The sequence below is a fragment of the Convolutriloba macropyga genome, chromosome 6 (genome assembly GCF_964194025.1).
Source record: "Convolutriloba macropyga chromosome 6, txConMacr16.3, whole genome shotgun sequence".
NCBI classification, from domain to species: Eukaryota; Metazoa; Xenacoelomorpha; order Acoela; family Convolutidae; genus Convolutriloba; species Convolutriloba macropyga.
This window is the reverse complement of record NC_134473.1, coordinates 36,214,978-36,228,374: the sequence shown is the minus strand read 5'-3', so window position 1 is coordinate 36,228,374 and position 13,397 is coordinate 36,214,978. Positions and strand designations below refer to the sequence as shown.

Below are 13,397 nucleotides of genomic sequence, written 5' to 3'. Positions count from 1 at the left end.
TCAGTTTGCAACCTATCCAACGCACAACCCAATAAAGCATCTACCGGTACCGAAATAGACCTACTTGCACATAAGGTGCCTGCAACATAAAAACCAATTCAAAGGATTAGTTTTTGAATTAATTCAATTTTGAATTTACTCGAAAATAAGGAAACGATAGACAACTGCAATGTCTGCAAAACCAGTGGTCAAAGACGAAAAAAATGGGATCTATTCTATTTTGCCCCCCCCCCCCCAGCTTCGTGAGCATAAATCTTCTATGACCCCCAGGCGCACGTGCTATTTTCTTACACAGGAATGTGCTATATAACAACATATAAATTGTAACTGGGGGTCATAAAAAACACTTGGGGGGCCGAAACTGAATCGATCCAAAAAATGTATGACACCTAAAAGGTCAAGGAAATGAGGAGGCTCGGATTTGTGAGATCTTCTGAACGACACCTATCATTTCGAATAGTTGCCTGTTGGCGCTATTAGGGTATTTGAGTTTCCTGAAGAATTTTTCAATAATTTTCCAATCCCTATACTTTTTTTTCACTCAAAAAATGAAGGTTTCGTTTCGTTTTCAATATCGGGTCATTCTATAACAGGCAAAAACTATCAGGAAACACCATTAATGTTTCATGAACTGCCGATAAAGTCGACAGAAAAAACAGTGACCATCAAATTCTCCCACGTGAATGGAAAACAGCAAATAACGTCGGATGAATTACTATCAGACGACAGGCGGGGTAGCCTTAAGAACTCAGTAATATAATTGGCACAATCTAGAGAATATTCACGATTGCAGGAGCTCTCGCTTATGTGCGGTTCGAATACGCCATCTCCGAAGGCCGGTCAGATTTCCGCTCAGCTATCCCGGATTTAAAAAGCTATGTCCACACGCACAATTAATTCCGTCTCTTACAATCTTCTGAATGAGCGCAATTTGATCACGCAAATCTTAAAAGTCAAGAGTGAAAAATCTCTTGAAAAATGAAACCACTCAAGCAAACAAAAATATTATTGAAGAAAAGCTAAAAAACGGCCCAGCAAAAACAGGTCAAGCTAACACACGAACTGCATTGACGGCATCAATTTCATCTGCTGGATACATTTTTCTTCGCAAATCGATACATCATGGTAAGCTCATAATAGACACAAACAAGAAAACACAACCACCACACAACCAGCAAAAAACCAAACGAGAAATTCATTTTTCTTGCTGATCTTTTTTTTGAGATTTTATTATCGGTGAGCGACTAATCCAGCTATCTACTGGCTGTTCTCAATAACCAAACCCACTAATTATTTTTACGGAAAAAAATTAAGTATAAAAGTTCTTGTGAGGAGAACCATAACCAAGAGAAAAAGGTAGAAAAGTTAGAAATATACTTAAAGGAGAAAATATGCTTCAGTTAAAAATTTAAAACAAACTAGCAGGTCCGTAAAGGCTATCTGAAGGCATCTTATCTTGAAACTTTAACAATCGATAGTCTCATTGAAAAATTATTCGTGATAACTGGTGTACATGCATTCTTTTGTGAATTCAATGAATTTTTCTGCAAACTACTTTGGACATCAAAAAAATGGAGAGCCAAATATGTGAAAGACAAGTTTTAAGCAAATTAGAAGTAAAAAACGTTCTTACAGAGCATTAAAAATTCAAAACCGATAGGATGAGGTATAAAGAGGGAGAGAAAGAGAGAAATCGATAGCAGCAGCAATATAAAATGAGTCGGAGAGCAAATAGATTTAAAAAAACGAAAAAAACCCAAAAGACAGAGAAAAAAGAAGGTTGAAAGCAGAAAAGGAAAACAGAAAAAACGAGTCGGGGAGAAAACCAACGCGAACAAAAAGCGAAAAAAAGGGGAGTTAGAGACAAAAAGAGAAGGAAAACTCGAAAATAATGAGAGAGGAAAAAACAGAAAGAATACAATACAACAGAAACCACAAGAACATCAGCTTCGTGAGCATAAATCTTCTATGACCCCCAGGCGCACGTGCTATTTTCTTACACAGGAATGTGCTATATAACAACATATAAATTGTAACTGGGGGTCATAAAAAACACTTGGGGGGCCGAAACTGAATCGATCCAAAAAATGTATGACACCTAAAAGGTCAAGGAAATGAGGAGGCTCGGATTTGTGAGATCTTTTGAACGACACCTATCATTTCGAATAGTTGCCTGTTGACGCTATTAGGGTATTTGAGTTTCCTGAAGAATTTTTCAATAATTTTCCAACCCCTATATTTTTCTTTCACTCAAAAAATGAAGGTTTCGTTTCGTTTTCAATATCGGGTCATTCTATAACTGGCAAAAACTATCAGGAAACACCATTAATGTTTCATGAACTGCCGATAAAGTCGACAGAAAAAACAGTGAACATCAAATTCTCCCACGTGAATGGAAAACAGCAAATAACGTCGGATGAATTACTATCAGACGACAGGCGGGGTAGCCTTAAGAACTCAGTAATATATTTGGCAATCTAGAGACTTTTCACGATTGCAGGAGCTCTCGCTTATGTGGGGTTCGAATACGCCGTCTCCGAACACCGGTCAGATTTCCGCTCAGCTATCCCGGATTTTAAAAGCTATGTCCACACGCACAAATAATTCCGTCTCTTACAATCTTCTGAATGAGCACAATTTGATCACGCAAATCTTAAAAGTCAAGAGTGAAAAATCTCTTGAAAAATGAAACCACTCAAGCAAACAAAAATATTGTTGAAGAAAAGCTAAAAAACGGCCCAGCAAAAACAGGTCAAGCTAACACACGAACTACATTGACGGTATCAATTTCATCTGCTGGATACATTTTTCTTCGCCAATCGATACAGCATGATAAGCTCTATCAATACCCCCTTCACCTTTCGATACCACCTTTAATTTTCCGTTCGGTGATTGCCTCCGAACATAATAGACACAAACAAGAAAACACAACCACCACACAACCAGCAAAAAACCACAACGAGAAATTCATTTTTCTTGCTGATCTTTTTTGAGATTTTATTATCGGTGAGTGACTAATCCAGCTATCTACTGGCTGTTCTCAGTAACCAAACCCATTAATTATTTTTACGAAAAAAAATTAAGTTTAAAAGTTTTTGTGAGGAGAACCATAACCAAGAGAAAAGTAGAAAAGTTAGAAATATACTTAAAGGAGAAAATATGCTTCAGTTAAAAATTTAAAACAAACTAGCAGGTCCGTAAAGGCTATCTGAAGGCATCTTATCTTGAAACTTTAACAATCGATAGTCTCATTGAAAAATTATTTGTGATAACTGGTGTACATGCATTCTTTTGTGAATTCAATGAATTTTTCTGCAAACTACTTTGGACATCAAAATAATGGAGAGCCAAATATGTGAAAGACAAGTTTTAAGCAAATTAGAAGTAAAAAACGTTCTTACAGAGCATTAAAAAATCAAAACCGATAGGATGAGGTATAAAGAGGTAGAGAAAGAGAAATCGATAGCAGCAGCAATATAAAATGAGTCGGAGAGCAAATAGATTTAAAAAAACGAAAAAACCCAAAAGACAGAGAAAAAAGAAGGTTGAAAGCAGAAAAGGAAAACAGAAAAAACGAGTCGGGGAGAAAACCAACGCGAACAAAAAGCGAAAAAAAGGGGAGTTAGAGACAAAAAGAGAAGGAAAACTCGAAACTAATGAGAGGAAAAAACAGAAAGAATACAATACAACAGAAACCACAAGAAAATCAGGAACCAACAGTAAGAGAAACAATTGGAAACAAAAAAATGAATCAAAAATAGACAAAAGAAAAAATGAAAAAAGAAAACAAACAAAAAACAACCAAGAAAAGAAAAAGAAAGAGAGAGAAAGGAGGAAAAAGGAAAGTGAGCATGAGAAAAAAGAAAAACAGAAAAAAAAACAAAAGCGATAGAATGAAAGAAAATGGAACAGCAAAAAGAAAGAAACCCAAATCATGAGAGAGAAAGTACGAGAACAGCGAGATAGTGACCAAGCGCAAAACAAAAGCAAAAATTTGAATGCAAAATAAAAAATACAGTTAGATAAAACACTTGAAGCGCAGAAATAGAAGATCGCACAACAGAAAAAAGAAAGATAGAGAAAGAAAAAGAAGGGAGGGAGAGATACAACAGTTCCATGGAGATGAGAAAACAGGTCCTGGGTGAGACGATGAACTGCAGTTCTCATAAAAAGGATGAATGTGCTAATGAGATCACGTTGGACGTGCCCAAAACGAGGAATGTGCCGATAAAAAGGAATCGTTGTCGAGCCTTTGCGAATGCTTTTACGAAGTCAACACGCACAGAACTGAGTTAAAGAGCTGACTAATGCCACTAACAAAACTTTCCTTGAAAAAATTAAAGAAGGAAAATGATATACCTATCATGTTTTGTAAGCAATAATTTATTAGTAACTGCCCCTAATATGAAGTCCTCAACTGTGCGCTAAAATTTTTTTTATTTATTTCAAGACCCCAGTTTTGTCTTATATAATTTTTTGGCACCTAAATTAGGTTATATCATTGTCACCTTTTGGGTCTTTTAAACTTCACAAATTTTGTTCGCTGAAATTCTTATGTATCAAAAAAGTTTCGTACAGTGAAACTGTGGCAAAACAAATTTCCATCATCCACCTTTTAATTCTTGACGTTTTTGGTGAGCGACTTTTCCTTCACAAATATTCAGGACAACCTTTTTCATCAATAATTTTTTGACAATGAACTTCTAAAAACAATTGTTTTTTTTCGGTAAAAACTCTGTCTTGACACAAATTCGATCATTTACATTTTCAGTATCAGAAGCTTTTCGGCCACAGACCGTTCTCTGAAGAAGTTTTTGGTCACAGACCTGTTTCTGAACAACTAATCGGCCAATGATTTTTTCGACACTATTGTTCTTGTTTACTGAAACACCGATTATTGTCTTCTTCTTTAACAAAAAAACTTCGGCAACAGGCTTTTTCGCAAAGCTTTTTTCGGTAGATGACACGACTTCTTAGCAACATTTTGGGTCACTGACCTTTTGGCAACACTTTTCGGTTAATGACCTTTTTTGCAACATTTTTCGGTCAATGACCTTTTAGAAACATTAATTGATTAATGACCTTAAAGCACAATTTTTCGGTCGTTAACCCCAATTAGGCAACCGCTTAACCGTGCTCTTCGGTAGTACTGTTACAACATGCCGATCAGTAACGCCTCTAAAACATGCCGCCTTATGTGTTCACGCGATTAATATATAGAAGATACTTTAAAATTCTTCTCATCCAAACAAAAAAGACACTACAACCAGAAAATGCTGCACTCAACGGAGAACTAACCTGGGACTATGAAATGAATGCAAAAACCATCATAAAACTTCTAAAACGGTAAACGGAAAGAAAAACTCAATAGCATCTAAGTCAAAAATTTGCCTCAAATGATTTTTTAAAAATGATGTGAGGAGAACCATTTGGACTTTGTTTAAACTCAAAAACTGCTTACAAAGATGCCACATGCTCTTTTTTGCCTTTTGTTCAGCATATCGACCATAAACGCTTGTCTTCAAATGCAGCATTAACTTTTACATCCTGTTTCAGACTACTCCGATGTGAAACGTGGTCTTTCCCACTACTGGTCTTTGAGTTGTTGAAAAAAGGTGAGACCAAAAATAGCCTCTCGGATATTTAACAAATTGGTGTAATGAAAAATTGAAACCTCAAAAAAACGGTATGTAGAATGAATCGACTAACTTCGGGCGAGTTGCTCTCAAACGAATGACTAGCGATTATTTTCGTGAGTAGCTAGCGATGATTTAGGGAGACTAGCTTTAGGTGAGGGGGTGGAGGACGGAGTGGGGGTGGAGGAGGGAGTGGGGGGTGACATGAGGGGGTCAAAATCTTAAGAACTACCCTTCACACCACGAATTTATGTCTTCTTAATAGGTTCGGTGAATCTCGTACTCAGAGACTAGTAAGCAGTAAGACTCTAAGAGCACTTAATGCAATCCGGACGTTCAAAAAGGTCAGATCAAAAATATCGGTCAAGCGAAAAATTGCATACAAACCACAGGATTATTATAATTGCTAAACTCCGTTCGAGATCAATTAATAAGTATATAAGGTAGCGGGTGAAAATTGAAACTTATATTGAGACATACGAGAGACATCTGAGACAAAAAAGAAGAGGAGGAGAGCAAAAGAAAAGATAAAAGGGAAAGATGGACAGAGAAAGAAGTTAGAAATTGAACAGGGAGCGCGAGTATGGCGTGCAGGGGAATGAATCGCTAGCTTAAGGTTGTGATCATATCTTTGCTGGGTTATCTGGTCATCACTTCACTTTTTTCCCAGTTTCGGTAGCTCTCATACTTGGAGACTAGCTAAGCTCTTAGAGAACTTCTTGGCTGGTTTCTCAAGACAAAGTCACGAACACTTGCCCGGCAGACGGAAAATCTGTTGTCAGAAAAGTCCCATAAAAAGAAACAGCAAATAATTAATAGCAAAATAATTGCTCTAGAATTAATTTAAGAGCAATTAAAGATGTTCAGTAACTGATTCTCATAGATGTTAATCCAACCTGTATGGTGTTGTTTTTGGCTTTTTGCAAATGTGAAATGATTTACACTGGTTAGACCTTCGTCGAAAATTAAACAGCGCATTTCCTGACCAGTTGAGTACAATAATCTATTCACTCCTTTATCTTGTTCCCGCTGTTGAGAATCTGGACAATTTAGAACTGACACACTTTCGGGTCGCGATGAATGAATTCCAACAGTAAAAGAATCGTTAATCACGAATTTTTCCATCTATTCTGAAATTTTGTGCACGTTTTATTTATGAGGAACACTGCATCAGTAAGTTTCCCGGGAAATAATGTTCTTTAAATTAAGCTACAATGTTTCAGAAATCTATTCGAAATTTGCCATGATCAAATGACAGCAATATAGTCTTCTCAAACTGTTTCATCTGGAATCTACTTGGCAGCACACCGCTCATCGCCACATACAATGGCATCACGCCATCCTTTCTATAAATTGTGATTTGTTTTTTCATTAATTCTCCGTTCTGCTTCTCTGATTTCCTCGGGATGTAGTGGACCGGTTTTATTTAGTTGATCTTGTACGTCTAACGCTGAAATAAAGTCCATGTCTTTTTGCTCTCCATTGGGAGCAAGAAACCTAATGCCAACCTTCTTCTATGAGTTCACTCATGTAAACTTTAGCAGCTCCACATACAGCAATCACGACATTTGGAGGAACCTTCTGACATCCAGTGACATTTGTTATTACCTGAAGTAACTCAAAATTGCGAGTTTTAAAATGCCAGATCTGTAATGCCAGATTTTCCTATATAGAATGCCAGATTTTATATGTTGCAAATTGCGTGTTTCAAGTAACTCTATCAAAATTCTGACCTACACCCCGAACCGCTGCGCGGTTCTCGACGCATTCCAGATTTTCTGTGACTTCATGGGTAACGTAATCTGGGCATCTGATACAATGAGAACCTAAATATTGCATAAAGATTACCTTTTTCATAGAGCCTCGGGAAAATCCAGATCGTTTGTAGTATTCAAATCGATCAAGCTGTTCCTCTGAAAAGTGTGACACAAGGAGCCTAAAAGTTTCAAAGACAAAGTTTTGAATTGCTTTTTGAGGTATCCATAATTAGAATACACATACTGAAGCTTCGAGAGTTCATCGCTCCGCTCCATCAGCTTCGTGGCCGCGTAACACTGATCTGGAACAAGGGTACATGAAAATACTATAGAAGCATGGATTACAATGAGCATGTTACTCTTCGTGTAATTCCCATCTCGAACGCTGTCAGGCCCGCAATAGTATCACAAGAAAATCTTTTAAAGGAATAGAAGGTTTAAAGAACTTACGAATTCGGATTCGCACGAACTTGGTCTAGAAACCATGCCCCTCTATTAACAAACATTGCTCTTACCTCTTGCGCCACCGATGCTGGTTATTTTTGCGTCTAGCATTTTTTGTTCAACTACTTTTTATATTTGGTATGTTGCATGTTTAAGGAGCTCTAAGAATTGTGCAGATAAAGGCTTCTACATGGTGGCTTAGCTCGACTCAAAATGCATGATCTACGTAAGGTGGCATGTTTAAGGAGCGATAAAAATGCAAATATTTGGAGCTTAAACATGTTGATATAGCATTCGAGATACAATTAAAATATAGTGTAATATCCGTGCACTGTCTACGGTTACGGTTTGGGTGTTATTCTTAAGCACTTTAAACCTCGGAGTTACTGAGGAAAATTTTCCAAGTTTCAGACTTGAATTTAATTGAGCAGATGTAAATGTACAATCAGTTTAATACAAAGTTAGATCTATCGCTTGTAAATATTAGAAGTTTTGTGAAGATGAGAGATATAAAGCAATTAAAGAGAGGCAGCTCGATTGTGTAAGGTTTATTTTTGAATGTGTTCTTTGGTTTCAGTCCTATCAATGGTTAATTAATCTTAGGTTATTTTTACCCATTTTCGTTAATCTTGGGATTTTCTCATAGTGTAATATCCGTGCACTGTCAACGGTTACGGTTTGGGTTGGATGTTATTCCTAAGCACTTTAAACCTCGGAGTTACTGAGGAAAATTTTCCAAGTTTCGGACTTGAATTTTAATGGAGCAAATGTAAAAGTTCAATCAGTTTAATACAAAATTAGATCAATTGCTTGGAAATATTAGAAGATTTGCGAAGATGAGAGATGTAAAGCAATTAAAGAGAGGCAGCTCGATTGTGTAAGGTTTAGGTTTGAATATGTTCTTTGGTTTCAGTCCTATCAATGGTTAATTAATCTTAGGTTATTTTTACCCATTTTCGTTAATCTCCGTGGGATTTTCTCATAGTTATTTTCTACCGCATGGTACCCTGTTAGTTAAACTAACAGATAACAGGTTTACCTGCTTGACGAATCCCGTCATGAACAAACATTACTTGACGTGTCCCGTCAATATTAAATTCTATGATGATTCCCATCATTATTTATGATGCTTTCTCTATATTTTTAAAATCCGGTTTACTATTAGTAACCATCTCTTTTTGTTCTCCTTTTTGTTTATGAAAATTTCGAATTATGCGCTTAATATGTAATTTATGAGCATGTCATACATTATGGTTCACTATACTGCCTCCCTCTTAGAAAAATGTGAGTGTTCCACTCACTCACACAGCAAGAGTTTCAAATGTCCATTTTCGAGTTCATATATTCTTGTGCTTTTTCAATGCCGTACTTGTCATAGATATTACGGGCCTCCTCGTCTTCCATAATTTTCTTTGCTTGAAGAATGATTTTGAACATGTCCTCACGACCACCCTTGTCCGGATGACAAAGCATTGCTAACGTTTTGAAATGTTTCTGGATAGTACTGGTTGTGGCCCCCTGTGGCAGGAATAGAAGTTCATAAAAGTTTGGAGGTCGACTGAACGGGCTCTGCGCATTGATCGCCTCCAGCCTCCTCTGTATGACCTTCTTTGAGGTTTGCTCTGTTTTTACTCTACCCCTCAGCTTTCTATTGTCTATCTCGGCATTCTCCAACTCCCGAGCTAAGCACTCCCGCTCGTCCACCAGAGCGATACATTCCCTTGTTTTGTTTCGGCTACATTTGTAACCTCCTCCAACTCTTTCTTCAATGTTTCCACCTGCCTTCTGCAGGACTCCCGCTGATTCCCAGCGTATTCAAGTTGCCGTTGGGTCTCCAGCAATTGATCACCTAATCTTTGACTTTCAAGTTTTAACTGCCGGAGCTCCTCTTTGAGCCGAGCCCCGGCTGTTACCAGCATTTCGCTGTTGTCAATCTTCTTTTGTTGTTCCTCGATTCTGTGTTGCATCTCATTTAACTCATCAACGCTAATTGCGGCTCTATCCACTATATTGGGTGGTTGCAGCTGCGTCAGTGGCACCACGTACCTTTTGTTTGAGGTTACACCAACAATCCGATACACTTGTTGCCTGACTATTGACCTCACTTCGAAAAACTCGGGTAGATAGTAGCAATAATCACCGATTTTTGGTTCTGCCATTCCTACATATCATACACGTAAATTAGTCTAAGGTATCAATTTCAATTTCTGCCATATCTGGTACAGATTTTACCTTTTTTGCTTTTATAACAACGATGTTTGTTTCACCATCACACCGTTCAACTGTCCTTTTTCTTGTCAATTCCTGTTCCTTTGTACGTTGTTTTAGATAATGAAAATAACCTAGTTCCCCCATTGGGTTAATGGGTTGCAGTGCAATTACAGGATTGGTGCCACTGCGTAGCATATCGATTGAAAGAAACACGCGTACCAAACAAAATATGATTTTAGATCCAATAAAAGTAGTCATTAAACTGATGGTTATTTCTCTGGCCACATGCCAGATTTGTTTCACTTCATTACCCAAATATTCAAAAATCAGCAATTCATGCCACTGATTATTGTAATTTAAATCCGTGTTGAAATACTCTAGAGTCTCATGCTCATATAAACCTCCCTGTCCCAGGAAAACTTCTCTTCCTGTTATCGTCTTTCTCGAATGCCTTAACCTTTGGGCCCTTTTGCTAAGTTCCTGGTCCTTGTCATTGAAAAACCCTTCCATTGGCGCCGAAGTTGACCAATTGACGTTAACTCTATAATTAGGCATAACATTGGGTTTTTCAAGTAATTGTATCTTTCGCCCATATGTTATCCATGACCCGTTCTGCAATTCAAGAGCGTTCGGGTACATGGGGTTGCAATTAATCAGTGTGAAATTTCTATAGAATACTCTAGAAATGGGGTCCATATATCTAATTACTTCTGAAGTGTTATCAGAAAACACCCTAACTGGTACTTCCTCGGTACAAAACTGATTTTCGACAACATGTACGATTACTTTAGCGCACCTATGGACATATAGTATTCCTCCCGCTCTTTCTGCGTGTGTACCCAGAGCGTTTTGTTGACTTAAGAAAATTTGGTGTGAATTTCCGTTAGTTGATGTCGTTAGAATCATAGCTCTGTGCAGTTTTTCTATGTGACAATTTAATAACTCTATTTCTTTCAGGTTTTCAAACATGCCTCGAAAATCCCACACAAAAAATTGATCGAGTTTTATGTCCCTGAGATCTGTCTCAGATATATCTGTTGTTGAAAAATTTTGTTCCGTGGCCGTCAACTTTTCCGTTGTATAAAACAAATTTCTGTGGTTTGTTTCAAAAAGCAGAAAACTGTCTATATGTTTTGTCTTGTTTTTCAACTGGACAACTAAATTTTTTTTTCTGTCTAATTTGCTCGTCAAGTTTTTTTTGTTTCCAGCGCGGACTAGTTTTGCTGTTATCGAGTCTGAAAATTTAACGATCGTTAAGATGTTTGGTTTTTTGTCTTGGTCGAACAGATATTGTACTGAATCTATTTCAAATGTGTCTCCTTGATATAACAAGGTCTGCTCCTGTTTCAAAGGATCTTTAAAATATAACCATGTTCCTTCATTTGCTTCCCTAGTTTCAATGAACAAAGTCCCCATGAAAATTTCTGCATTTATCATGATGTTACTTTTCTGTGTTTCACCTTTTGGATTGATCCAATCCACGGGGTAGACATAATTCACTCCTTTCTCATTTCCGCCTTTCATGAAAGTTTTTGATATCTTCTGAACAAATTCAGCGTCGGTTCGGTCAATATTCATCTCGTTGAGGACTTCTTTGGGAGCATTGAATTCAAAATCCCATCTCTGTCGCCAGTGTAATATCCGTGCACTGTCAACGGTTACGGTTTGGGTTGGATGTTATTCCTAAGCGCTTTAAACCTCGGAGTTACTGAGGAAAATTTTCCAAGTTTCAGACTTGAATTTAATGGAGCAAATGTAAAAGTTCAATCAGTTTAATACAAAATTAGATCAATTGCTTGTAAATAATAGAAGATTTGTGAAGATGAGAGATGTAAAGCAATTAAAGAGAGGCAGCTCGATTGTGTAAGGTTTAGGTTTGAATATGTTCTTTGGTTTCAGTCCTATCAATGGTTAATTAATCTTAGGTTATTTTTACCCATTTTCGTTAATCTCCGTGGGATTTTCTCATAGTTATTTTCTACCGAATGGGTCCCTGTTAGTTAAACTAACAGATAACAGGTTTACCTGCTTGACGAATCCCGTCATGAACAAACATTCCTTGACTTGTCCCGTCAATATTAAATTCTATGATGATTCCCATCATTATTTATGATGCTTTCTCTATATTGTTAAAATCCGGTTTACCATCTCTTTTTGTTCTCCTATTTGTTTATGAAAATTCCGAATTATGAGTTTAATATGTAATTTATGAGCTTGTCATACCTTATGGTTCACTATAGTAGTGAGATGTAATAGAAATAGGCAAGATAAATAGCGACATAAACAGAGAGAGAGAGAGAGAGAGAGAGAGAGCGAGAAAAGAAAGAAAATGTTTACAATCGAGAGGTTGCCAAAAAAGGTTAAACCAAGAATTATCGGAAGAAAAGCTCTCGAAGAACATGTGGGAAACGACAAACGAGGACAAAATTAGGAAATCTTGCGCGAGCAATGAGGACAAAATTAGCACAACTCAGAGCGGGCTACTCAAGAACGCAAAACTCGTACCAAAATCGCCTCGACGCAAATGTGAAAGATGAGTGTCCAGATTTCAAGGAAAAACCGCACGACACTCGACATCTTTTCAATTGCAAGAAGAAGCCAACGAGTACCAGCCCTGTGGATAGATCCGGTCGCTGCTGCAGCGGTAGCAGAGCAATCACACCACTGAAGGATTCGAACCATCGAGCTCCTGCGTCCGAGACGCAAGCTCTTGCCACTCGGCCATCTGGCCCGTAAGATCTCTAATTCACATTAGCTGTTATTTTTGCGAGGCAACTTAGTTTCTCAATAGAGCAATTTAGGTCAGCTCAAAAATCAATAAGTCCAGTCTGAAAAAATAACTCCCTCGAAATAAACAAAAACGCTTTAGAATAGGTCAAGCAAAAAATTTTGCATGAGAAGGCTCACAAGTTTTCAATAATTGTTTCCAATTTCTAACACATCAAAGGACAGAAAAGGAGCAAGAACGGGAGATGAAAAAACGCAAACAGCAGAGAGAAAATGAAAACGAAAATAATACTTCAAGCAACGTAACAATAAGAGAAAGGCGAGTACGCGAGGTTTCAGACAGAAAAAATGAAAGAAGAAGAGTTGAGAGTGAGAGTTGGAAATACACGTGCAATCACAATGAGTTCTTCGTTTGAGAGCAATGAAATTATATCAAACAATTATAGCCGGCAGATTGCCAAAAATAGCAGCGATAGACGCTTTTGGTCTTTCATGAATTGAAACAACTAAAGTAATAAGATAGACATAACGACCACTATTTCTCTAAAAGACCATTAGACTTTTTGGGTTATATTCAGACAGTTAATTTGATGACGCATACGGTCTATAATGAAAAACCCTA

General features: G+C 37.4%; 2 protein-coding genes across 3 annotated transcripts in view; both read right to left on the bottom strand.

Moving 5' to 3' along the window:
* Nucleotides 1-6,769, bottom strand: part of LOC142341647 (uncharacterized) — a 40,018-nt gene extending 33,249 nt beyond the window's left edge. For both annotated transcript variants that reach the window (XM_075392761.1, XM_075392762.1), the window contains exon 1: nt 6,533-6,769. In XM_075392761.1, coding sequence (XP_075248876.1) covers nt 6,533-6,761 — 229 coding nt within the window. In that variant the 5' untranslated portion in view covers nt 6,762-6,769. The remainder of the gene's footprint in view (nt 1-6,532) is intronic.
* Nucleotides 6,770-6,848: 79 nt separating this feature from the next.
* Nucleotides 6,849-13,397, bottom strand: part of LOC142341648 (transcription initiation factor TFIID subunit 11-like) — a 102,289-nt gene continuing 95,740 nt past the window's right edge. The window contains exons 2-5 of the mRNA XM_075392763.1: nt 7,638-7,697; nt 7,485-7,572; nt 7,145-7,244; nt 6,849-7,086 (exon numbers count right to left, since the gene is read on the bottom strand). Coding sequence (XP_075248878.1) covers nt 6,983-7,086; nt 7,145-7,244; nt 7,485-7,572; nt 7,638-7,669 — 324 coding nt within the window. The 5' untranslated portion in view covers nt 7,670-7,697 and the 3' untranslated portion in view covers nt 6,849-6,982. The remainder of the gene's footprint in view (nt 7,087-7,144; nt 7,245-7,484; nt 7,573-7,637; nt 7,698-13,397) is intronic.